Source organism: Benincasa hispida, chromosome 4 (assembly GCF_027475165.1).
Source record: "Benincasa hispida cultivar pf3 chromosome 4, pf3_genome.v1.1, whole genome shotgun sequence".
NCBI lineage: Eukaryota > Viridiplantae > Streptophyta > Magnoliopsida > Cucurbitales > Cucurbitaceae > Benincasa > Benincasa hispida.
In genome coordinates, this window is record NC_143481.1 from 20,198,674 (window position 1) to 20,224,895 (window position 26,222).

The 26,222-nt window shown below is 35.1% G+C and overlaps 2 protein-coding genes across 2 annotated transcripts; both read left to right on the top strand.

The window, feature by feature from the left end:
* Nucleotides 1–7,438: 7,438 nt before the first annotated feature.
* On the top strand, nucleotides 7,439–10,619 carry LOC120075770 (dihydrofolate reductase-like). The gene is made up of 6 exons (XM_039029432.2): nucleotides 7,439–7,844; nucleotides 7,932–8,030; nucleotides 8,104–8,145; nucleotides 8,265–8,394; nucleotides 10,109–10,210; nucleotides 10,308–10,619. Exons 1-6 carry the CDS (start codon nucleotides 7,575–7,577, stop codon nucleotides 10,379–10,381), a joined length of 717 nt encoding a protein of 238 aa, XP_038885360.1. The 5' UTR covers nucleotides 7,439–7,574; the 3' UTR covers nucleotides 10,382–10,619.
* A 2,647-nt stretch (nucleotides 10,620–13,266) lies between these two features.
* On the top strand, nucleotides 13,267–16,279 carry FIP1 (FH interacting protein 1). The gene is made up of 4 exons (XM_039029431.2): nucleotides 13,267–13,826; nucleotides 13,926–14,027; nucleotides 14,581–14,852; nucleotides 15,754–16,279. The coding sequence occupies exons 1-4, from the start codon at nucleotides 13,481–13,483 to the stop codon at nucleotides 15,940–15,942; spliced, it is 909 nt and encodes a 302-aa protein (XP_038885359.1). The 5' UTR covers nucleotides 13,267–13,480; the 3' UTR covers nucleotides 15,943–16,279.
* Nucleotides 16,280–26,222: the final 9,943 nt, after the last annotated feature.

A 26,222-nucleotide genomic window follows, 5' to 3' on the forward strand; every position in this document is an offset into this window, starting at 1 on the left:
TCACACCGAGAATACCAAGGTAGCCTCTTGGTGGTTTCAAGTTTTCTGTGCGAGGGTCAAAGATCGAGTCTTACTCGATTTTGTTAGAGGAACTGATAGTTTGTGTTATTCACTGGTTGTTCATTGCATTCGTGCATTTGATCAAGTTTTTTTGGATGCTTGACTGTTGGGTCAAGGGAATACTCGAAGAATAGTTCTTCAAAAGGCATGTCACTCAATTTCCTTTATATTTAACTTAATAGCATGCTGTAATTTACTTGATGATACATAATTGTTGTAGTTTGATTGTAAATGTATTGTTTTTTTACAATAGGTTTGGAATGATCTACTTCCGCTCAACGGTTCTCTTGTTTAAGAGTTCCTTCAATTCTTGACTAAATACTAATTACAAAATAACTCTTATTCTTATAGTCATTTAGTTACCATTTTTAGTCAAGAACTTACTAACACTTAGTAACTCTTGTAAGTGTAACCCTCCATTTTCAAACCTCAAAGGTCGGCTCCGAAGATGCTATCGAATTGGAAAGTTAAGGTTGGGAATAGACCTAAGAAATCCTATCCATTTCTGGAGTTTGAATTGTTCTAAATCCCACGTTACAACCCTCCAAAGAGATAGCCATTGTAAAACGACTAGTTTATGTCGCCTAAAAACGATAAGTGGGTGCAACATAGGAATCTCACGGTCCAAACTAATGGAAGAGACTGCAAGATATATTGGCACACATCCTTCATCCACTTACTATGAACTACTTCCCCTCACCTTGCTATTGACCCATGCAAATACTTTTTGAATGGAGGTCATTCCTAGGGTGACACGAAGCCGTGCATGTATCTAACGGTGTGAACTCTTAGGGATATGGGATCTAAGAAAAACATATCATATGTGTTATTAATCTCCCACTAAAGTGTTCTATTTTTTTTGGATAAATATTTACTTAGGTATATTCTGGTTAATAAAACAACCTAAGTCTAGGTGATTTTCCAAGTATAACATTTATATTTGGATTTAACCTACGATGTTTGGGTGATAAACCAATTTTAAAAACTCACATCGCTCACGCATGCTCATAAAGTCAGGTTAACAATGCTCAAGAACCGACTAAAATCCCCAGGTAACAGGTGTTCCGTAAACCGTCAACTTAAGTTCCTCCAGCCTTAGATAGGATTTTAGGCAGGTGAGTTTGTAACCAAAGTTTTAAAAGATAACGACCTATTTTAACTATTAGAATAAGTTGTTATTTGTTAACCTTAGGTGAGCATGTATCTTATCTTTGTTATAGATTTTAGATGTTTAATTCATTTTATAACACTTTATAAAACCATAGACATATTGTAACATACATCAAGCATTCCATGATTTAATATAACAACTTATATTAAATACATGAAATCCTAAATCATGCATACTATATATTATAACATACTTCCAATGCATGAACATGCTTCCTATGGTGGGATTTTAAATCTTCATGGCATACTATATGTACATACAAGATTTATTTAATTATAGCATACATTCATAATGCATAAATAATTAAACACACTGATATGTACCAGTTTTGTCCTCCTAAGCAAGCAAACAACCTAAATTATTATAATAATTATTATAAACAGCATCAAAAAGCCTATGAACTTCATGAACTGACGTGAACTGGACCTGAACCACCCGAATCGGACCTCAGGGGCTCCAAAATGGGTTGAACCAATCTAAAACTGGTTGAATCGAGCCTCCTTGACTCGAACCAGTTGAACCAGTCCATTCGCGTACGCTCCTTCTGGGCTGGGATGAATAGCGTTGCAATGCTTCATCCCAGCATTGCAATACTTTATCCCAGCATTGCAATGCCACAGAAATTTGCTTCATTTTCAGGCTGACTAAAGAACAGCATTGCAACGCTGCAAGGCAATAGCTTCTTCTGCTGCTACCAGCTACTGAGCTTGCTTCAATTTTTCTTGAATTACAGCCTAATTGCAACTCTATTGACTCTAACAAATTTATAGACACTTAATCACACATTAAGGTCCATAAACAAAGAGCCAATTACAACAATTAACACTAAATTGAAGAGAAATCTTATGCCAAAACTGAAATTATCCATATCAGCACCCATTTTTATACAACCTATGAAAATCACCCAGCAAACTAAAATTAATGCGAATTGAGTGCTTAAATCATGCTCTAATACCAATTGATAGTGTTGACATTCAACATGCGGAAGAAATTAAGATCTTAAGTACTCTAATTTCATTAATTTTAGCAAAGAAACGTGCAAGATCAAATAAAACTACAAGTAGGGTTTCTGAAATTCACACTTTTGTTGAACTCTTCAATCTTTGAATTCCAGGTCGAACAAGTTATAGACCATTACTTGATTTTATTTACTATCCTCTAGGACCTTAGATTGAATTGTGGGAACTAAAATGAGCTGTAATTGAAGGGAATTTTGGAAAGAATTATGTGCTTTGGGTGCCAAACTCAAGAGAACTCCTTTCTCTTTTCAAATTTTCAATTGCATCAAACTGAATTCTCAATCAAATACACCTTTTGATTAGGATCTACATGCAAATCAAAACACCTTAGGAGATGACACCAAAACAAAATACAATTAATGGAATTTGAGGTGTAATATAAAGTGGGAAAATTAGGAATTTTCCACTATAATCATTTTCTATTTTTAATGAATTTCACGAATCCATTATAAAATATATTCTAATTTTAAATTTACAATTAATTTTATGTAAAATTTCTTTAAAACCAATTCTAAAGAAAAATAATTCAAATAATTAATTTAGAATAAATTAATTAAATAATTTAATTAATTTAATATCAAATATTAAATTAATAATACACCAATTCCAAAACATGAATCCATATTCATTTATAATATTTAAATCAAATTTAAATATATTCCAATACTTCAATTTCGTTTAATTCAATTATTAAACGTATAACTATATCGTATATAATTACTGATTCCCTTAATTCGAATTTAAACGTTTTAAATTTTCTCATCACGCTATTCTAAGGTTTTATTTGTTTATGAGCTAGTAGATGGACCTAATAGACCTACAGATCATGGGCTTCAATGATCCGAGATTAATTAGCTAAACTCTTTAACCTAATTAACCAACATTCGTTAACTACCAGGTCACTCCGCTAAAGTCCAGTAATTGCATTTTCCTCACTGTAGATATATTTCTATCCATTTGATATAATCATAATCAGTAAGTTGACCCTTCACAGGTTGTTCGTAATAACGGCTGAGTCAAAAGTTGTTTTACCCTCGAGATTACATCTTGCTCCTTAAGTCTCACCGATCCTCTAATGAACAATTGGTTTGTGATCTAATCACCAAACCGAGTCCCTCTCAGGCCAATGAGAGGGTAGGGTCCCTTGTTCAAGATCCGGAGTCAGCACTTAAGGAAACAACCTCTCTACTATCCCTAAAAGTGGGTAGGAGTGATTCCATCTTGCACCCTATGTTTCCAGCTATCTACCCGGTTTTACCCCTGAAATAGGAGGCTTATTGAGTCAGCGTTGTTGAGCCAACCCTCACCAATGAAAATCTAAGGATAATCTCGAATAAATAGGAGTTCATATTTAGCTCAAGATTAAGGTCAAGTTACCTAGGTCATCGCTTTTGAAATAGTCAGTCTTAAACAATAAACAACATTATAAAGTAAGAGTGACTTATTTCTCGGTCTAATCTTATACAAACTTTTTACATAGGATGACTCCACTCACATGTCTCCACATGAACGATTTAGGATCACATCGTTTGTACTAAATACAACGTGGGCCACACCCGATAGTGTTTCTAGAATAAGAAACCCTGCCTCATCTGTATACTATAGACCATTTTGGCTATTTACTCGAACTTGAGCCACGCTTATGTCTCCACATAAAGTCCAAGTACTCATGTAATAGGCATGGATCTTAGTTCATTGGATTTAGTTTTTACAAGTGTAATTTATATGTTTAATAATAGTTTAATTAAATAAACCTCAATAACTTCTTTATTGCAAATAAAATATGTTTAATTTACAAACTGTGAGTTTTAGGACATATAACCCAATACATTTGTCTCTGGATTCGTTCAAGAACAAAAAGTTGGTCGAATTCTCTTTGATAATGGATCAGTTATCAATATAATGTCCAGGTTAACAATGAAATAATTAGGCCTCTTGATGGAAGAATTGTCAAATAGAAAGCTAGTAATTCAAGGCTTCAACCAAGGTAGCCAACGAGCAATCGACATGATACGCTTGGAACTCATTATCGACAACCTAAAGACCAACGCGTTGTTCTATGTCATTGATTCAAGGACTACTTACAACCTATTACTAGGTCGTCCTTGGATTCATAGAAATGGAATGATAGCTTCGACAGTGCATCGATGCTTCATGTTTTATCAAGAGCATTAAAAAAGTTGAAGTAGACTCTAGCCCATTCTCAGAAGTTGAGTCTCACTTTGTAGACACGAAGTTTTACTTGAAGAGTGATAATGTTAGAAAAGCTATGCTTGTAGAAATCACTCTAATAAAACGTGAGGATAATCCAAAGCTAAAGTCGTGGGTGAACACAGAAAAAGAATCATGTCAAAGGGCAAGTATTTCTAACGCACAAAAGAGTAAGGTATACACTAGCCCTGCAAAGACTAAATTTTTAAAAGATGAGAAAGCTCCAAGTCCTCTAATCTTGCGCTATGTTCCTTTGTCAAGATGTAAGAAGGATGAGTCACCATTGCTCAAAAGATGCCAACAACAACCATATAGTAGCTGAAGAAGTCGATGATTCAAAAGAAACTGAGTAAAGAACTTTTTGTCTTGGATCGTATCAAGCCTTCAACTACTCGATCTTCAGTCTTCCAAAGATTGGGTATGACCAAGACAAAAGAAAAAGATCAATGTTTAGCATCTACCTCCACTCGAACTCCAGCCTTTAAAAGACTAAGTATATCCGCGTCAAAGAAAGATCGACCTTCAACATTTTTATTTGATCATTTCAAAATGACAAGCGATCAACTTGAAAGAAATGTGAAAACCTTGAAGGAAAATCCATCTTATGAAGAAAACAACCAAGAAGATTCACAGTCATATGCCTTCATGCATGAAGAGAAAGTTGTCTATTCACATAAATACAGAAGCTTCCTTGACGGTGAAGCCAAAACTCATCATATTGAAGAATCCTATATATGAAGAGGATGATCAAAGCCGTAGTGAAATAAAAGCTTCTGAAGTTTAAATATGTAAAAAGAAACTTATTATTATAAGAGTATAAACTGCATATTGCTCCTGGCGCGCATGAGCTTAAAAGGTGAACATCCCGAAAAAATATTCTTTTGAAGTATGTTATGACTTGGTCCCTAGTTATTATAAAGGGTACGTAGGTAGCTTAAAGAGATTTAAGTTTAGTCTAGTAAAAAAAAGGAAAAAAATTGTTGGAACTACATTACGACTTGATCCCTGTCATTATATAGACAACTTGAAGGAAACTTTAAGTGTAGTCCAGTAAAAAAAAAAATGTTAAACTACATTATGACTTGACCCCTATCTATTATAAGAATACGTGGGAGCTTAAAGAGAAATTTAAATTCAGTCTAGTAAAAAAAGGATCTTCAAGCGCAAGTTCAAAAGCTTCAATGTCGCGTCTTTAAGATTAAGAGTGGAGGCTACGCCAATGCTTCCTCAGGTTCAAGTTTGGATGATTCACTAGTATTTCCTCAAATTCAAGTTTGCAATCCTCCTTGATGCCTCTCCATCTCCAAGTTTGAAGTTTTCATTGCTACTTCTCCATCTCCAAATTTGATGGTTGCACTGCTACTTATTCATCTCTAAGTTCGATGGTTGCATTGAAGTTCAATGATTGCATTACTACTTTTTCCATCTCCAAGTTCAAGGGTTGCACTGCTGCTTCTCCATCTCCAAGTTTGATGGACACTGTTACTTCTCCGTATCCAAGTTTGGGAGTTGCACCACTGCTTCGGATTGCACTTCTACTTCTCCATCTCCAAATTTGATGGTCGCAATACTCATCTTCATCTCTAGGTTCGAGGGTTGTATTACTATTTTTTTGTCTCCAAGTTTGAGGGTTGCGCTGCTGCTTCTCTAACTCTTAGTTTGATGGGCATTGTTGCTTCTCCATATCCAAGTTCGGGGGTTGCACTGCTTCTTCTCCATCTCCAAGGTCGATGGTTGCATTGCTGCTTGCTCCATTTCCAAGTTCGAGTTTTGCACTGTTGCTTCTCCATCTCCAAGTTTGATGGCATTGCTGCTTCTCCATATTCAAGTTCGGGGGTTACGTTGCTGCTTCTCCATCTCCAAGGTCGATGATTACACTAGTGCTTGTTCGATCTCCAAGTTCTAGGATTGTAGTGCTATTTCTCCATCTCCATGTAGAAAAAACCTTCAAACCACTCCTAAAAGGGTACAATTTTAGAACTAGAGACCAAATAAAATCTAAACCTAAAATCTAAGGATTTTTTGCTTCATTATTTTAGATAGCTTTCTTTCATTAAAAGTGATAAAATGCACCTTTTCAAGAAAAAAAAAAGTGCGATAAAATGCTTTGTTTGATTTTTTTTAATTATCAACGCGGATGTTCAAACTTCGAACAATACAAATCATTTTCCAGAAACGATTGATTAAGATGATTTCTTTTTCTCAAAACAAAGATATAAAATAATAATAATAATAATAATAATTTTTTTTTTTTAAAAAAAAAAGGAAATAGTTGGTACAATTGTAATTTAGTTTTCTTCCCCAACCAACCCAAAGTTCCTTCTCGCTACTTATATCTATTCAGATTTACTAGCATTTTATAGGACAAAAAATTAAGTTTATATCAATATTTTAAAAGCATATTAAATATAAAAAAATTGATCTATTTTGTTTTATTTACTTTTTTTATTGTTATATATATATATATATATATATATATATATATTAATACTTTAGATCTGAATACTATATGGAGCTACTTATTTACATTGTTAAATTATAAAAAAAATGATAATTTAAAAAATTTATAACATTATTTCTAAGCTTTCATAAACGTTTTAAAACGAGTTTTGGAGAAAAAATTATTTACAACTGTGAAATGAAATAAAAAGCTGTAACAATAATTTAGAACGAAAATTTGATCACTACCTATATTATTTTAGATCAACATAACATTATTTTAGGTATCGATTTTGTTTGAAATTCCAAAGAAATACAAATATAGTGTTAAAACTTTTCTAAAAGAGTGATATTACAAATCTCGAAATATATAAATATTTTTTAAATAATTGAAAAATTTTAGACGTAATTTTTCTTTTAATTTAACGTTTATTGCCTTTTAATACAATGCATTTTATCTCGAAAATAACCCTCTCGACTGGATATGTCCTTATCCCAAAATAAATAAATAAATATATACCCTCCCGTCAGCACATTCGTTTTCTTTTTTTTTCTTTTTTTTCTTTTTTTTTTAAAATTTTTTTTTACCGTAGCCATTTTTAAAACAAGTCTCGATTAGAAGCTTCCTAGTGAGGAAGAATGAGAAAGGAGGGCCCTAGAAAAAGGCTTTTTAAATGACATCTCCCTTCCCCTCTCTTCACACAAATTCCAGAATTCCAATCATGGGAACCGATGCTAAAATCCACAGAAAGCCTAGATTTCTTTGCCTCCATGGCTTCCGAACCAGTGCAGCAATCCTCAAGAAACAGGTCGGAAAATGGCCGGCTTCTGTCCTCGATCAATTCGATCTCCATTTCCTCGACGCTCCATTTCCTGCTGAAGGCAAATCCGACGTCGAAGGAATTTTCGATCCTCCTTATTTCGAGTGGTTTCAATTCAGTCAAGTACGATCGCTTCATCTAATTTCCATTTCTTTGTAAATTCATAAACCCTCCTTTAATTTCTTCATCTTCTCCCTTCCTCCATCACAGGAATTTACAGAATATAGGAATTTCGACGAGTGCCTCTCATTCATTGAGGACTACATGCTTAAACACGGACCATTCGATGGATTCCTCGGTTTCTCACAGGTAATTTCCTCTATTCTTATCCTAATTAGTTGAACGGATCTTAATCAATAGTTGAATTTCGTTTAATTTTCAGGGGGCGATATTATCGGCCGCTTTACCGGGATTTCAAGCCAAGGTAAACCTAATTAATGGCAGCCTGCTCTGCTATTAGCTGCTATTACAAACATTTTCCATCTTAATTCTCCGAAATTGAGATTCTGACGCGGCGGTGGCGTCGATTAATGGTTGTTGCAGGGAATTGCTCTGACGAAAGTCCCGAAGATCAAATTCGTGATCATCGTGAGCGGTGCCAAATTCAGATCGGAATCTGTGGCTCAGAAAGCTTACTCGACGCCAATTGGATGTCCATCCCTCCATTTTCTAGGTACGTCCACAATTTTTTGTCCTTACATTCTGTTTTTTTTTTCAAATATTCTGATTCTTTCCGTTGTTATTTGTAAACAAACAAACCAACCACTGAACGCATAATTTTAGGGCGACCTTTCTCTAATTTTGTCGTTAATCTACAATTTTCTCCCATATATTTAGTTTTAAAATAAAATACAAGCGTATCTTAATTAATTGAATTAGTTTGAATGTGATAATTTTTTTAGTTAAACAAATTTTCCTTTTATATAAAGTTCTTTTAGTTAGACAATCGTGGGATGTGAAATCAATCGGTTGGGTTGGTTTGAATTTTATACTTATTTAATTATAAAGCAATAATATCTTATCTAATTTTTGAGATGATAATTAATGTTTTACCTCCATTTACACTTAGTTAATTGAAAAGGGATATTCTTGTTTTGCCTTCTCTTTCTTTTGAAATAGTGAATAACACTTTGGTTTTTTTAAGCTCCAAAGTTGTATCATTTAAAACCTCCAAATTGTTGTTGTGCCAAATAGTGAATAACACTTTGGTTTTTTTAAGCTCCAAAGTTGTATCATTTAAAACTCCAAATTGTTGTTGTGCCATTCTAAAATGGTTATAAATGATTCAATTTAGACATTTGTTAGAATTTTATTTTAAAAAATTGTTAATACATCACTCCATATTAGGGGTATGCATGAATCGGATCGAACTGGACCAAAGCGACTGGTTTGGTCCGATTTTTTTTTAAAAAAGCAACTATTAGTTCACTAAGTAGCCAAACTGACTAGTTCGATTCAGTCAACAGTTCTTTGTCCTGAAAAATTGAAAAACTGAACCGAACCGAACCTATATATTAATATTTATTAAATATTCTATTAAGTAAAAGTATTATTAAATATTTAGTAATATTGATCAGTCCATAAGTCCAGTCATAACATAAGTCCATAAGTCCAATTTTTTTGTCTAATTAAAAAAAACATCGATTATAAATCGACTTGAACCGATTTAGGTTGGTTTGGTTCAAGAACCAAAACCAATGGAAACCGGTTTCCACGATTCTGTTTACTTGAGAATCATGGACTTCGATTCGGTTCTTGGTTCGGCTCAAAATCGGACTGTCGAACCATGCACATCCTTACTCCACATATGTATAAAACTTCTGACAAATTCAAGAATTGACTTAAATTAGAGGGAAAAAATTGAAATCAAATAAGATGTAGTGATTTTTCAATAATATAAGTAGTTTCATCTTCTCGTCTTTCTTCATTTTTTTTTTTATTTATTTAGAAATAATGACTGACTAATTTTTTTTTTTTTCTTTAGGATTTCGAAAAAAGAATCGTTTTATTTAAATGAATTTGAGCTGATTTCAAAGAAGTATTAATCACCGGTGAAGAGTCAAAATTATTTTTTCATTAATTTGAAGCTCTAATTAATAACCTTTAGAAGTATAAATGGATGTTTTTCTCAAAAATAAATAAATAAATGGCTAATTGATTTTTATTGGTGGTCCTTGCTGATGGGGTACTATGGAAAATTTGTTCAGTGTGAATCACATTCTTTATTGTTTAATTTAAGATGCCATTATTTGATTTTTTGGACTGAGGTCTGAAGTTATATGAAATGTTTAATGGCAAGTAATTTAAAATTATAATTAAAATTTGAATTGTTTAATCAACTTCTCAAACCTATGATGATAAAGATATTATTAAAATTATGGTGGCAGGTGAGGAAGACTTCTTAATGCCCCATGGACAGAAGCTTTTGGAATCATATGTAGAACCAACAGTAATTAATCATCCCAAAGGCCACACAGTACCAAGATTAGGTAATACATAATTTCAACTAATTTCACTTTTGCTTAAATATATATATTGTCTTAATTTTTAATGCTAATTTAGATTATATCAACTTTATGTTTTTAGATGATAAAGGTTTGGAGGTTATGGAGAGTTTCATTAAGAGGATTTCAAAGACATTAGATGAGACTGAAGAATAGTAGTCTGAAGTTTCATTGGACCATAGTCAATTATGCATTTTTTTTACTCATAGAACAAAGGATAACAAAGTATAAGAATTATGATGATAATTATGTAATCCTATCTTCACTTTTATGGCTACATGTATGATAATTTTTCCTTCATTATGTAGGAACAATTTTAGTCTTATTCCTATGTCATTGTACTCGTTAAAATTAATTTCTAATAGCAGTTTAACTATGTTCAATTTCTTCAAAATAATTATAGTCTCTATTTATAACAACCTGACTTCTTAAGACGACTAGAAGGGTCGTTACTGCATGCATGCATAAATGTTTACAATGAGAAAAGAAAGTGTGTATATATATATATAACAGAATTTTGGACTGCTTAAGTGAATACAAAATCTAGTCAAGCTTTAACTCAAGATTTCAAATCATTTGAATTGGGGTACCCCTTAAACATGAAATAAAATTTAAAAAAAAAAAAACGAAAGAAAATATTAACTGAAAAAGAAATCTCTAACCCCTAGACCTAGCCAAGGAAGGTTTGTGAAAAGAAAACTATAAAAACATGAGAAGACATATAAATTCAAATGCGAAAGCGTTCCTAGTTCCTTTGGCAAACATATAACGATAAATGGTGAGTATAAAATACTCAAGTGATCCCATTACTGGGATTAGGCTATGCATCCACAAGGAGAATGTTTGGGCCAGTGGGCTAAACAACTAATAACTTATCTTAGTGGCCTGATGGCACACCATCAAAACATTGAAATAAACATAAAAGGGAACCTGTCAATTCACAAAATTGTAACATGCAAATAAACCCGTCAAACATACATCAAGGCGAGAGTAAAATTGCCCAAAGACAAAAATCATGTTCCTGAAATCCATTAATTAACTTGATAAATCTAATCTGGGTCGCCTGGCACGAAGGCGTTATACCACTCACCTCAAATTGGTTACAAATGTCCACACAAATAATCTTCTTAAGAACACTTGGATAAGTTCGAATCAGTCCTATGACCTAAAATAGTTCGTGTGGTTGAGTAAATAAAACACTATTAATATTGGTTTTATAAAATTTAGAAAGATATTCGTGTCTTATACCAAATTATTATATTACCAAATTTCATTAAAATAAGTAGCTCAAAATAACAATACAGACTAATATTAAGATTTAGAGTATAAAGATTTAGGATTCGTTTGAATTGACTTGAGAAAAAAATGTGTGTTTTTTAAAAAAATAATTTTTATTTAAGCACTTTTGACAAAAATTGTTAAAAATATACTTCAAAAATTATCCTGAGTCGTGGATAAACATTCCATTTTTTTCCAAAATGACTTATTTTTTAAATTAAATATTTGAAAATGTATTCTAAACACACTCTTAATGTGGATGATTAAAAGGAAACAAATTTCAAACTCCAAATACCCTCACGTGTTTGTGATATTCAATGATTTTTGACAAAAAAAAAAACAAAAATAAAAATAAAAATTATAAGAGAAACTAGAAGAGAATTCTCTAATTTTACATGTAAATTTCTAAGAAATTGCAAAATTGTGCCCTCCTTTTTAATGAAGACCACGTTTAATAATCTGTAATAAATACTGATGTAATCGTAATAGGATTCAATTGATAAATCAATCGTAATGAGTCATAATTGCAAATGTAATCGAATTACTTTCGATCATATTTACTTAGAATTATGAATCTATCACATATACTATTATTGTTATCGTTTAGGGTCCAACAGTAACGGTAACAATAAATGTGACAAATTCATAATTCTTATTATAGGGATGTCTCCTTATACTCCCATCTTGGATTTTGGATTTGGGCTTCAAGAGGTACCCATATATTTAGATGGAGTGAGGAGATAGACTAATGTGGGTACAATCCGCCTGTTTTGCAAGTTTCACATTTCAATTGTGCAAGGTTTAAAATGTCGATTTCAATGTAAACATTGAGATCTTAATTTTACGAAAATTCCAATAGAAATATCAATAAAATTTCGATTTCAATGGATATTTCAAGAAAAATTATAAAAAATAAAAAATTCAAAAAAAATTAATCAGTAAATAAATATTTTATGATTTTTAAATAAGTTAACATGTTTATTATTTATGTTATATTTACATTAGTGATACTTTGTTGCTTATTTTTTTCTATATTGGATGGATTTTTCAACGATTCAATAGAAATATGTATTCATCTCTCACATCAAGGTCAAACGTTTGACCTATAAAAACATAGAAATTTCGACATGTCGATACGATTATATGTAGCTTTATCTTCGATTGTAGCTTCCATTTGGCTACAAATGTTCAAAGACTACCTACATGCCTTATGCCTATTTGACATTTCAAATTCAACAATTATAACCTTATTCACTAAAGAACCGTGGTGACAAAATCAGTCCAAGACCACTATTACTTAATAAACAAGTTATTTCGAATCTCCGTAAGAGAACTATTAATTTATTTTTAATAATAATTAAAAAAAAACAGTTCCTTGTACAAATTAGTTTATACTTCGTCCTTAATTAATCTATTTATTATCATTTTATAAATTCCTTTTTCTTAATAAGCATATACGTGGACAACCAAACCAGCTTTATAATCCCAATCTTAGGTATTTAAAACCAAATTATATAGGAAAATTGGGTAAATTACAAAATTTAAACCTAACCTAAAAAAATATTAAACCAACAACGTAGCCTAAAGTAAATGACAATTCTCCATTTTTTTTATTTTAAAATTTTCAGAAAATGAATAAGGAAGGAAGAAACATAAACAAAAGAATTCAAAATTCAAATGAAGACCGTTTGACGGTTTGACCCCTCCATTTCCAACCGTTAAAGAGATTCCACGTATTTCGCGTTGTCTGATTTGTCTTTATTTTTTAATTACTATTTTTCTAGAAAAGAAATAAAGAAATATTATCTTTAATTCTCCGTATAAAAAGAAATAAAAGAGAAGAAGAAGAAGAAAGCAAATTAAATCAAACGTTGGATAAGAAGAAACGAATAAAAACGCCGTGGAAACCGGTTCAGTTTTTCCCGTTGATTTCACCGTCGCCGGAGATCGCTTCGGACTATCCTCATCCACTCTCAAATGAATCACTCTCAGCCACAGCCTCAGTCCGATCCATCCAATCCCCTTCCTTCAAAAACCTCGCACTCGGATCATCCGGATCCAATTACCGACCGTCGCTCCGGCGACTATTCTCCCTATCCCAAGCTTGACCCTAGCGACGTTGCTCCGCCGCCGCTGCCGGAGAACTGGACCACCGTTTCCATGGGCTCTCAACCCCAAAATCCATCTCCGCCTCCTCCTCAAACTCAGCCAAACAGCGAGGCTCGTGCTCCGATCTCTGAGGGAAATGCCACCACTCTGCCGACTGAAGCTAATCCCTATGTTTCTGCGGCTCCAGCCCATGGAAATCCTTCTTCCTCCAAGAGTAAGTGCTTTCGATTTCCCGAGATGTGAATATTTATTGGGAATTGGGAATTACATGAAATTCGTATTCAATGGATGTGCATGTTTGATGTATGATCAGATACGGTGGATTCCGTGAAGGTGATGCTTGGAAGATGGGGAAAGAGGGCAGTTGAGGCAACCAAGAAGGCCGAGGATCTTGCTGGGAACATGTGGCAGCACTGTAAGCCCTTAATTCTTTTTAATAATCATGTCTTTACCTTCTCATCACTACTGATAAATTTGAATTTAACTTTAATACATGATGAACTTGTAGTTGTAGATGGTTAAGATGAGAATTTACCGTAATCTGATAACATACGAAATTGTATGCCCAATTTCATCGGAATATCTGTCAAGTCCATTTAAACCCAGATCCTTGAAAACCTACAATCGTTCTGCGTAGGATTCTGGCATTAAGCATTTCTTGGAACTATTTCTCTTCTGTTTCATTTTCATTATATGCTCTGCTATTTTATACGTTGTGATATTCTATTGAATGAATTGTGTTCTTCTTATTGCTTGAACTTGAATTTGGGATTACCTTTTATCTGGTACTATAAGCTATTTCTACACATATTCATTTGGAACTAAACGTTCGGAATAGTGATTGCAAATAAGACGATTTCATTCTTTATCGTTGTTTTTTTTTTTTTTTTTTTTTTTTTTTTTTTTAAACTTTTTACCTGCTTCTGTTAACCAATAATGATAGCTGAAACAAATTTGTTTCAAACCAGTGAAAACAGGGCCTAGCTTTGCTGATGCTGCTGTGGGAAGAATTGCTCAGGGGACGAAAGTTCTCGCAGAAGGTGGTTATGAGAAAATCTTTCGACAGACTTTTGAGAATACACCTGAAGAGAAGCTTCATAAGGCATATGCATGCTACTTGTCCACATCAGCTGGTCCAGTGATGGGAACTTTGTACATATCAACGGCTAAACTTGCCTTTTGCAGTGACAATCCTCTTTCATACAAAGTGGGCGAGGAGACTCAATGGAGCCTTTATAAGGTAAAATTGAATTATTTAAGCGTACTGTTCATTAAGCCTTCGAGAATTAGATGATACTAAAAGTTTGGTTGAATTGATGTCAATTTAAGTGAAGAAGATGTGAAGGGTGGGCTATAAAATATTTTATAAAGTGAGGAAAATGGAACTTGGAATTTGGAACACTTAATGGGTATGGGTAATACATCATTTAGTGTTTTTAAGGGTTGCAAACTGCATTAATTTTGTACATATTTCATCCTAGTAACTAGGTCAAGTCAGATTCTAACTTCTCTATTGTGTACAATCCTCCCAATTTATTTTTGAATCTGTTTGAATGCTTCAAAGCTAAATGCAGTATCATAAAACCCTTGAAGAAGCAAACCCCATTTTTTTAGTGTTTGAGAATATTATTTTCAATCATATGGTCACTAAAATTTCATTGTAAGTCTGTTCTGGATCTACTGCAAAGTCAAAAGGATCATACATTTAAATTTCAGAAATTTTGCAACATCTTACGATACAATTTATAAAAGCATACAGTAATCTCCTTCTATTGATTCAAACATGGATATATTTGGCCTTTGTTCGTTAGTCCCAATACTTCACGCTCAATTTATTTGATTCTTGTCATCTGGGAGTGTTGATCAAAGGATTGCTCAGTTGATCTGTAGGTTCTGTTTTTAGGACTGGTGATGATGCATGATTTTCGCTCGTGTTGTGTTCATTATGAATATATACTTTTATTAGATTATGGTGTTTGTAAGTCATGATGCAACCGTCCATTTGGAGTTGGGCCCTCTTCTTTGCTTGAACCATGACTATTTCTACCTTGTATTAAGAACCAACCATCTTTGTGCTTATATATCTCCAAGTTTATAAGAAAACTGATTGGAAGCCACATGTATCTTCTCTTATATGATAGGTGGTGATCCCACTACATCACCTAAAAGCAGTCAACCCATCAACAAGCAAAGTGAAACCGGCTGAAAAATTCATACAGGTTATCTCCATTGACAATCATGAATTCTGGTTTATGGGATTTGTATCTTATGATAGTGCAGTGAAAATTCTTCAAGAAGCCCTGCATCCCAACAATCCGTTGTCTGCATGAAATCTTGGGAAGGTTGGCATTCTCCTTCCGAGTGATGAACTTTTTACCTCGTCACCAACAGTACGCATTGAAGTAAGCCAAGATTTTGATGTTATACAAACAAACTACTCTAGAAATACAAATGGTGAAAAACTTTCCTTATTTGTTTGGATAATTCTCTGTAGTTTTGCTAGTATTGTTGTCCTTCTATGGACTTCATGATTCATATTTGATTTCTACTGTGTATGGACTGATTGAGACAGAGCAGAGTGCAAATTTGGAGGTTGTTTGAACTTTTGTAGATGGCATCTGTGATTTTGTTGATTGAAAGGTAAATAGTATTGATGATTGTATTCCACTGGGTCTCTATTGTAATTCTTCTATTTGGCTATTCATTTTTTTTCCTTAAATACATCTGTTAGTTACAGACTTGCAGTGTCCCTTTTTGTTTTTGTATAAACACTATCTGCATACGGTTGAAGGTTCTTTCCTTTAGTACTTATTGGCTTTTTTTCATTGGGGAAGTCGGTTAACTTAGCTAGACTTTTGCTATAATCTTCACCATCTATCAATTCAGTTTTTTAGGTCTTGTTTGATAACCCTAGCCTATTTTTTTTTCTTCCATTTCTTACCATGATTTGCCTATTTATTAAGGATATTGATTGATTTTGTCAATTTTTTTTTAAAAAAAAATTTTAAAAACTATTTTTTTTTTTTTTTTAGTTTTCAAATTTTGACTTAGTTTTTTAAATCATTGATAAAAGGTAAATAACAAACAAAGAAATTTAGAGGTGAAAGTAGTGTTTATAGGTTTATTTTTTAAAAACAAAAACGAAAAATGAAATGGTGACTAAATGGGCTTTAGTTTTTAGTTTTTATTTTGATAAAATACCTTTTAGTCCTTGATTTTTGTATATTTTTCATTTGATCTAGGTTTTTTTTCAAATGTTACATACTACCCTTGACTTTTAAGTTTTGTTTTACACTTTTACCCTTGAATTTTTTTACAAAGTTCATTTTTGATATTTGGTGTTAATCTTCAGTTAATTAATTGAAAATGATTACTAGGTAAGATTTGTAATTAATTCTCGTAATGATAAAAATCAATGAAGATTAATTTAATTATAGTTGACTAATTTTTTTTAAATTACCAAGGGATATTAAGACACAATAAGTGTTTATTGAGAACAACACTTTTAAACATGGATCAAATGAAAATAAAATTTCAAATTCAATGATAAAAATGTAATATTTTGATATCTAGGAATCAAAAGAAAGAAAAAGAATTTAAGTTAAATGGTAACATTTTGAAAGCCAAAAATCAAATGGAAATTAGATAGAAAATTTAAAACCAGAAAAGTTATTGTTCGCACGAGATTTCAAGAGAAATTTATTTCGTGGAACTTGAATATTAATTTTATGGAAAGTGAGTACAACGATGCATTTAAAATAAACTATAATCTTTAAACTGGTTGATCTTCTTGAATGATCGTTGATTTTCTTAGATGATCGGCCTTTGGGCTTGTTAATTGATCTTCTTGAATGATCGTTGATTTTCTTAGATGATCGGCCTTTGGGCTTGTTGATCTTCAATCGGAAGATTGGTCTTTGGGCTTGATGATCTTCTTGGATGATCAGCCTTTAGGCCTTTGGACTTGATGATCTTCTTGGATGATCGACCTTTGGCTTGTTGATCTTCATTCTTTCGTGGAGTTGAACTTGAGTTGGTGTTGATGTTGATGTTGATTTGATGCGATGTGGTTCGATCTCTAGTACATGATTGTCTGATTCTCTCTCAGTTGGGTGGATGTGCTTGACTTGAAGAAGAAAAACATCGAACGGTCTTGGGGTAGAAGTCTTGGAAGAGTGTTTGTGCCTTCAAAGGTTAGTGTTCTTGGAGTAGAAGTCTTGGAAGAGTGTTTGTGCCTTCAAAGGTCAGTGTTCTTGGAGTAGAAGTCTTGGAAGAGTGTTTGTATCTTTAAAGGTCTTTTATCTTCTAGGAGTGCAGCTTTAGGAGTCTTGGGAGTCTTCAGAATGCTTGTATCTTCAAAGGACTTCAGTCTTCAGAATGCTTGTATATCGGAATTCCCTATATAGAATTGTTGACCCTTGCAAATGAGAAGAGGTTCTCTATTTATAGAGTTCCTTGATGGGCTTCATGGGCTTGGGCCTAGTTAGCCCATGGGTTTGGGCTTGGTTGGTCCATGGGCCTGACATTTTGGCCTTGAATTTTAATCCAAATAATAATATCAAATTGGACTTTGACAAGATGAAACCAGTGGCTTCATTGGACTTTGTCCAACTTCAATTTGAGACACATGTCCATTCCTAATTGATCCAAATTTGATGATTTGGAATTTAGTCATTAATTTAGTAAATGGCGTTGCAATTTGTGATTGGTCCAAAATTTCTCCTTCAACAAAGGCCCATTTTCGAGATTTATGTATATATATGGGTGGATGAATCTCAAAAAATATAAAGTTGGAATCAAAATCCAAATATATTTGTTCTTGAATTTGACCTCAATTCATGTGTCAGTCAAACTATGAATTTAGTACATAAGTTTAACTCGAATTTGGGATACATTTTGGAATATGACCAAATTTTAATTTGAGGTTTTACTCCAATGTGATTTGGATTTGAGATAATTTGGGTTATGCCCAAATTTTAATAAAGAGATCAATTAAGATTTCTTTTCCTATCCATAATATATTTAGAATGAAAATAAAAACAAGTTTGGACAACTTGAATTTAGAATAAAATATGGAATATGGCCAAATTTTAATTTGAGATTAATTTTAGATTTTTCCACAATTTGATTTGGAAATAGGGATAACTAAATTTGGATGAGTTTGCTATAAATTTTGGAAGATGCCCAAATTTGAGATTTTATCCACAATTTAATCTTAAAGTTGAACAATTTGACTTTGAATAAAAGTTGGAATATGACCAAATTTTAATTTGAGAGAAGTTTTAGCTCTTACCCACAATTTGATTTGGATCTAAAGATAAGAACTAGAAATTGAAATAAAATTTGGAATATGCCCAAATTTAAATTTTAACTTAAATTGAAATCCAAAATTTGATTTGGATTAGAATTACAATCTTTAACTAATTTTCATTTGAAGCTTGGATAATCTAAGACTTTGAACTTGAGATTTGTGAAGTTGAATATGAGTCTTCAAACTTGCCTATAATGAAACCACTTTCTTTTTGTTAAATTAGATAAATCCTAAAAAAAATCAATTTAACCCAAAATTTGTTAAATCTTCTCAAATGTTATATGTTTAGTCCAATCTAAAATCTAAACTTCTTCTCCAAATTTGGCTTTTAAATCTTAACCACTTTTGATTATTCATCTATAAATTGAACTCAGAAACCTCATAGAATTCACATTGAGTGAATCAAATCCATTGCATCTGAAAGCTTTTTCAAGAGCTTTTTATTATTTCTTCAGTTTTTTTTATGCTTCTTGTTTTGTTTCGCCGAGTCGATGGAAACAGAGCACTCTCTCGTGACGAATCTTCTTTCTTTTTTTTTTCTTTATATTTTTTTATGTTATTTTTTTCTTCTTAATTCAATGTTGCAGGTGGATGGGTAGCCGTCGATGTTGTTGCTAGGCTGCTCTGTTCATCGGAAGTCAAGCCGAATGTGGATTCTCACCATAATTGGGCATAAATCTGCCATTGGGTCCAAAATCGCCGAATCTGCTGCTACTTCTTGTGAGGTTCACCGTTCTTTGTTGCTTGTGAAATCGCCGGTTTGAAATTGTCGGAGCTTCATCGCGCAGAGAACACTTGCGAAGTTTACTGTCGTTCATCACTGCTTTTCTGAGGTTCGCCTTTGCTATAGAAGTGAGGTGACTTGTGAACAAGGGAGGTTGGCGACGAGGTCTATTGGCGAGTGAATGCGGCTGGGAGTGAGAGAGAGAGAAAGAAAGAAAGGATGGGAGGCAGCTGTGAGTGTTAAAGAGAAGAAAAGATTGAATTTAGGGGTTTTTTTTTAACTTTCCTTTTTATTTCTCTTATTTCTTTCTTCTTTTTTTTCTTTTTCTTTTTTACTACCTTGCCCCCTTACTATTTTTTTGTGTAGGTTTACTAACTTGCCCCCTCACTTTTTGTAGGAGTTAAAGCGCAACTCAAGGGAGTACGACCATTTTTTTTGACCTCAACGACCAGTCAGTAATCTTAAAGGGTGGGTTTCTCCTCTCATAACCCTTGTTTCGTAATAAAAAAATTTTCTATTTTTTTGTTGTAGAAATGTCTGACCGTGTGATCGATTCTTTGATGCACATAAAGACAACCCTGGCATGGTCTATCTATTGTATCCCTGTTCGTGCTTCCTGATCGTCATGGGGGGGGGGGGGGGGGGCCTTGCAAAGGCTTACAACCCCCTCATTCGATCACCCTAGGGGCAATCCTAGAAAGGTCTACCTTGTAGTGTCGTTCGTGCATCTTGATCGTCATGGGAGGGGCCCCGCAAAGGCTTATAATTCTCCCATTCGATCACCCTAGGGAGGATCCCGGAAAGGTCTACCTTGTAGCGCCGTTCGTGCATCCTGATCGTCATGGGAGAGGCCCCGTAAAGACTTAAAACTATCCTATTCGATCACCCTAGGGAGGATCCCGGAAAGGTCTGCCTTGTAGTGTTGTTTGTGCATCCTAATCGTCATAGGAGGGGCCCTCCAAAGGCTTACAACTCTCCCATTCGATCACCCTAGGGAGGATCCTGGAAAAGTCTGCCTTGTAGCACCGTTCATGCATCCTGATCCTCATAGGAGGGGCCCCGCAAAGGCTTACAACTCTCCCATTCGATCACCCTAGGGAGGCTTCCGGAAAGGTCTGCCTTGTAGCGCTGTTCGTGCATCCTGATCGTCATGGGAGAGGCCCCAAAAAGGTTTACAACTCTCCCATTCGATCACCCTAAGGAGGACCCTGGAAAGGCTTATCTTGTCTCGCCTGCTCTTGCATCTTGGTCGTCATGGGAGGGGCCCCACAAAGGCTTACAACTCTCCCATTCGATCACCCTAGGGACGATCTCGGAAAGGTCTACCTTATTATGTTACTCCTTAATCAAAATTTGAAGATAAGGCAAATATGCCATCGAGTATTAAAGGTGAGGCGGATATGCCATCAAACTTTGAAGATGGGAAGAATATGGCATCAAGCTTTTGAGCGGAGTTAGATTGGCTGGAGTCGATCTCGCATATAAGGCAGAGCCGGACGAATTAGAGTTATCCACATATGAGGTGGAGCCGACGGATCAGAGTTGTCCTTGCATATGAGATAGAGCTAGGCAAACCAAACTTGATCTCGCATATGAGGTGGAACCACACCAACATTTTTGGAGAGGAAGCAAAGCTGCACCAACATTTTGGAGAAGGGGTGAAGTTGTACCAACATTTTGGAGAATGAGCAAAGTTGCACCGTCATGAATTGCGAAGATGAAACGAAGCTGCAGACATAAATCGTGAAGATGAAGCGGAGCCATGACAAACATGGGAGATGAAGTAAGCCACGCCAGACTTGGGAGATTAAGCGAGCCACGCTAGACTTGAGGGATGAAGCGAGCCACGCTAGACTTGGAAAATGGAGTGGGCCATGCCAGACTTTGGAGATGAAGCGAGCCACGTAGACTTTGGAGATAAAGCAAAACTGCACCAACATTTGGAGATGAAGCGAAGCTGCACCACGACTTTGGAGATGGAGTGAAGCCACGTCATTAGTTTGAAGATGAAGTGAAACCGTGCCATCAGTTTAAAGATGAAACGAAGCCACGCCACGACTTTGAAGATAAAGCGAAATCGCGTTGTCAGTTTGGAGATGAAGTGAAGCCACACCATAACTTTGGAGATGAAGCAAAGTCGTGCCATCAATTTGGAGATGAAGCGAAGCCACACCTTGACTTTGGAGATGAAGCAAACCATGCTAGACTTTGGAGATAAAGCGAAGTTGCGCCAACATTTTGGAGATGAAATGAAGTCGTACCACGACTTTGGAGATGAAGCGAAGCTGCGCCATCAATTTGGAGATGAGTGAAGTCACACCACGACTTTGAAGATGAAGCAAACCATGTTAGACTTTGGAGATGAAGTGAAGCCGCGTCATGATTTTGGAGATGAATTGAAGCTGTGCCATCAGTTTGGAGATGAAGCGAAGCCACACCACGACTTTGAAGATGAAGCGAACCACGCCAGACTTTGGAGATGAAGTGAAGCCGCGTCATGATTTTGTAGACGAAGACATTGAAGATTGAGCCAAACCATGCACACCGACCATGAACTTAAAGTTGAAGTAGAGCCATACACACCGAACTTGAACTTGAAGATGGAGCGGAAACATGCACACCGATCTTGAACTTGAAGATGGAGCGGAGTCATGCACATTGACCTTGAACTTGAAGATGGAGCAGCATCGACGGAGCCTCTAACTTAAAAATGGAGAAGCATCAATGAGACCTTCACGTTTGAGTTTGACAAAACATCGGCAAATCCTTCGCATTTGAGTTTGACGAAGCATCGGTGAATCCTCTACACTTGAGCTTGAAGAATTGGCGAATCCTCCGCATTTGAGCTTGAAGCATCAGCGAATCCTCCGCACTTGAGTTTGATGAAGTATCGATGAATCTTCACATTGAGCTCGACTTCACGACTTTGAGCATGAAGATGACATTGCAAAGCCTCCAGACTTGAGCATGAAGATGAAGCATCGATGAAACCTTTGAACTTGAAGATGGAGGAGCATCGATGAAGCCTGTAAACTTGAAAATTGAAGAGCATCGATGAAGCCTTTGAAATTAAAGATGGAGGAGCATCCAAGTTTGATTTTGAAGAGGAAGCGAAACGCATTCCAAGTGTGTGCCTTTTATTACTGTCTAGCTTCTTACGAGGGATGAACATCTTCAATCCGTTGTATTGCCCTCAATAGGGATGAATATCTTCAAAATGGAGTGTCATTCTTTAACGAGGATGATCAACATCAATCTTGTAGTATCATACTTTAGTGGTTGTGGTACCCTTTCTGATGGACTAAACTTGAATTTCTTTAAGTTGCCTTTGTACCCTTAAAGAAAGGGATCAAATCATGATGTAGTTCAAGCTTTTTTTTTTTTTTTACTGGACTGAACTTCAAGTTTCTTTTAAGCTGCCTACGTACCCTTCATAATGATAAGGATCAAGTCATAATGTAGTTCAAAAATATTTTTTTTATGCGCAACTGAACTTAAATTTCTTTAAGTTGCCTACGTACCCTTTATAATGACAGGGATCAAGTCATAACATAGCCGTACAAATAACTTTTTTTTGGGCTGTTCGCATTTTAAGCTCATGCGGGCCAGGAGCATCATGCAGTTTAGGCTGTTGCGATGAGAAGCTTCTTCATTTAAACTTCAGAAGCTCTTATTTCATCATAGTTTAGGCTCTTGTCAAGAGAAAAATTCCTCTTCATGCGTGAAGAGACACGACTGTGAATCTTTTTGTCGTTGTTTTCTTCATGGAATGACGTTGCCTTCAAGATTTTCATCTTTCCTTTATGTTGATCGCTTGTTGTCTTGAGACGATCAAAAGCCGATGCTGAAGGTCGATCCTTCTTTGATGTGGATATACTTAGCCTTTTGAAGGCCGAAGTTCGAGTAGAAGTAGTCGTTGGACATTGGTCTTATTCTCCTACAGTGGCCATACTCAATCTTTGAAAGCCTGAAGATCGAGCACTTAAAGGCTTAATACGATTGAAGATAGAAGTTTTTTCCTTCGTTTCTTCTGAGTCGTTGACTTCTTCGACAGTTATATGATTGTTGTCGACTTCCATTATGCCGACAGTGTGACATGCAATAACTTCTGATACTTTCTCTGGATGATTATTGAGAAAGCTTATTGGGAGAAATTCTGCCAAAGTTGTCGGCCGTCGGAATTGAGGGAAATCCTTGTCTTCTTTCTTAGCAAGCTTAGGCTTCCATGTCTTCTTTTTGCCTTTCTTTTTATGAGTCTTGATCCTTTTTCTATAGTTTCGATAGGAACATGACTCTTTTTGGGTGGAGAAGCACTTTGATAAACAAATTTGATCTTGACTGACTCAATTAAGGTATTAGTCTTTGGTAAGCAAGCAAACAACGACAGACATGGTATAAAAATCCATGCGTCCACCCTTGACGCAAAAGCGCTTAGCAAACTCAAATGCACCAGTGTCAGAAAGGCGAGCAAGGAGACCTCTAACTATAATTGAGAATACGGTGGGCCTCCGCTTGGCTGTCTTCTTTTCGACGAGTCATAACTATCCACCATTCATTGTCATCTTCAACGAGTTCATCTTTCTTTTCGGAATTTGTTATTTGAATCTCTTGTTGGAACTGAACAACTATAGGCTCGAATGCTTCAAACTTGATTAGGCTTTGTCTTTTAGCATAGGACACAGATAGTGTTGGAGCACTTGAAGTCGCCGCTATTGTAGCGTGATTTTTCTGAGCGACTTCATCCAAATCTAGCTTAATCTTCTTTTCATGAGCCAACTTCAGAATTCATTCCTTCAGCACGAAGCACTTTTCAATTGGGTGACTAATGACCCGATGATACTTGTAGTAGTTAGGATTATCTACTTTTCCTATTTGTTCCAGCCACTTGCATTCTAGTCGCTGAATAAGTTGCTTCACTAGCAGTTGCAACATATTTACCACATCAGAGTCTAGGAATGGATAAACCTTGTTCTGTCTTTCTTTAAGAGTTGGACGATTCCTCTCACCCTCATTGTGTCTTCTTTCAAATTTTGTTTGTTTTCCTTTGGAGGAAAATTTCAGCGAGGACACATGAACAACCATAGATTCTTTTGTAGCACTACTCACGATTTTTTCAGTGCCCTTGATTTCTTCTTTATCCTTTCTTTCTTCAGGGACTAGGAAATCTTTAGTTCCTCTTTTGGCGATGCTCAACTCCATATCATGAGCGTGTGTTACCAACTCCTCGAATGTACGAGGTTTTATAACTTGCATAATGTAGAGAAGTTCCCAGTGCATGCTTTGGGTGCATACCTCCACTATGGATAATTCAGTGAGTCTATCTTTACAATCCAAGCTCAGAGCTCTCCATCGATTGATGTAGACGATGACCGACTCTCCCTTTTGTTGTTTAGTGTTCGTCAGATCTATCATGCTAACGGGCACCTTGTGCTGTAGAAGCGGTTGAGGAACTCTCTTTTTAGCTATTCCTACCTGTCAATCACTTCTGGCTCCAAATCAGTGTACCAGTCAAAAGTGTTCCCTTTTAAGGTTCTAACAAACTACTTTACTAGCTAGTCTCCTTTGGTTCCTGCATTTTTGTAGGTTTCAATGAAAATTTCTTCCTTAATTTAATTTGCCACGCAATTTACTAAATTAATGACCAAATTCCAAATCATCAAATTTGGGACCAATTAGGAGTAGACATGTGTCTTGAATTGAAGTTGAAGACAAAGTCCAATGAAGCCATGTGGTTTCATCGTGACCATTGAATCAGATAAGCTTAATTTGGCCCAATTTGATATTATTATTTGGATTAAAATTCAAATATGCCCAAAAATAAGTTGAATTTGATCCGAATGTCAAATCAGACCCAAATCCAATTAACTGGTCCCAAATATCAGGCTCATTGACCAACCAAGCCCAAACCTATAGGCTAACTAGGCCCAAGCCCTGAAGCCCATCAGGGATCTCTATAAATAGAGAAGCTACCCTTATTTGCAAGGGTCAGCAATTCTATACTGTAGAGAGCTTATAAGAAATTCTCTACAATCATAAGACTCTTTGACTCCTGAAGCTGATCACACCTAAAGACTGAAGTCCTTCGAAGATACAAACATTCTGAAGACTGAAGTCCTTTGAAGATGCAAGCATTCTGAAGATTGAAGTCCTTTGAAGATATAAGCATTCTAAAGACTGAAGTCCTTTGAAGATATAAGTAATTCTACATTCAGAGAGCCTAGAGAGAATTCATCAACAAACAGAAGACTCTCAAGACTCCTAAAGCTGCACTCCTAGAAGATAGAAGACTTTTGAAGACACAAACACTCTTCCAAGATTTCTACTCTAAGAACGTTATGTGCTTTTCTTTTTCAAGTCAAACACATCCACCCAACTGAGGGAGAATCAGAGAATCAAGTACTAAAGATCGAACCACATCACATCAAATCAACATAAACATCAACACCAACTCAAGTTCAATCCCACGAAACAAGTTTCTCCATAAGCCTCGTACGAACATAATCCTCCACGAAGATCATCAAGCCCAAAGGCCGATCATCCAATAAGATCAATAAGCCCAAAGGTTGATCGTCCAA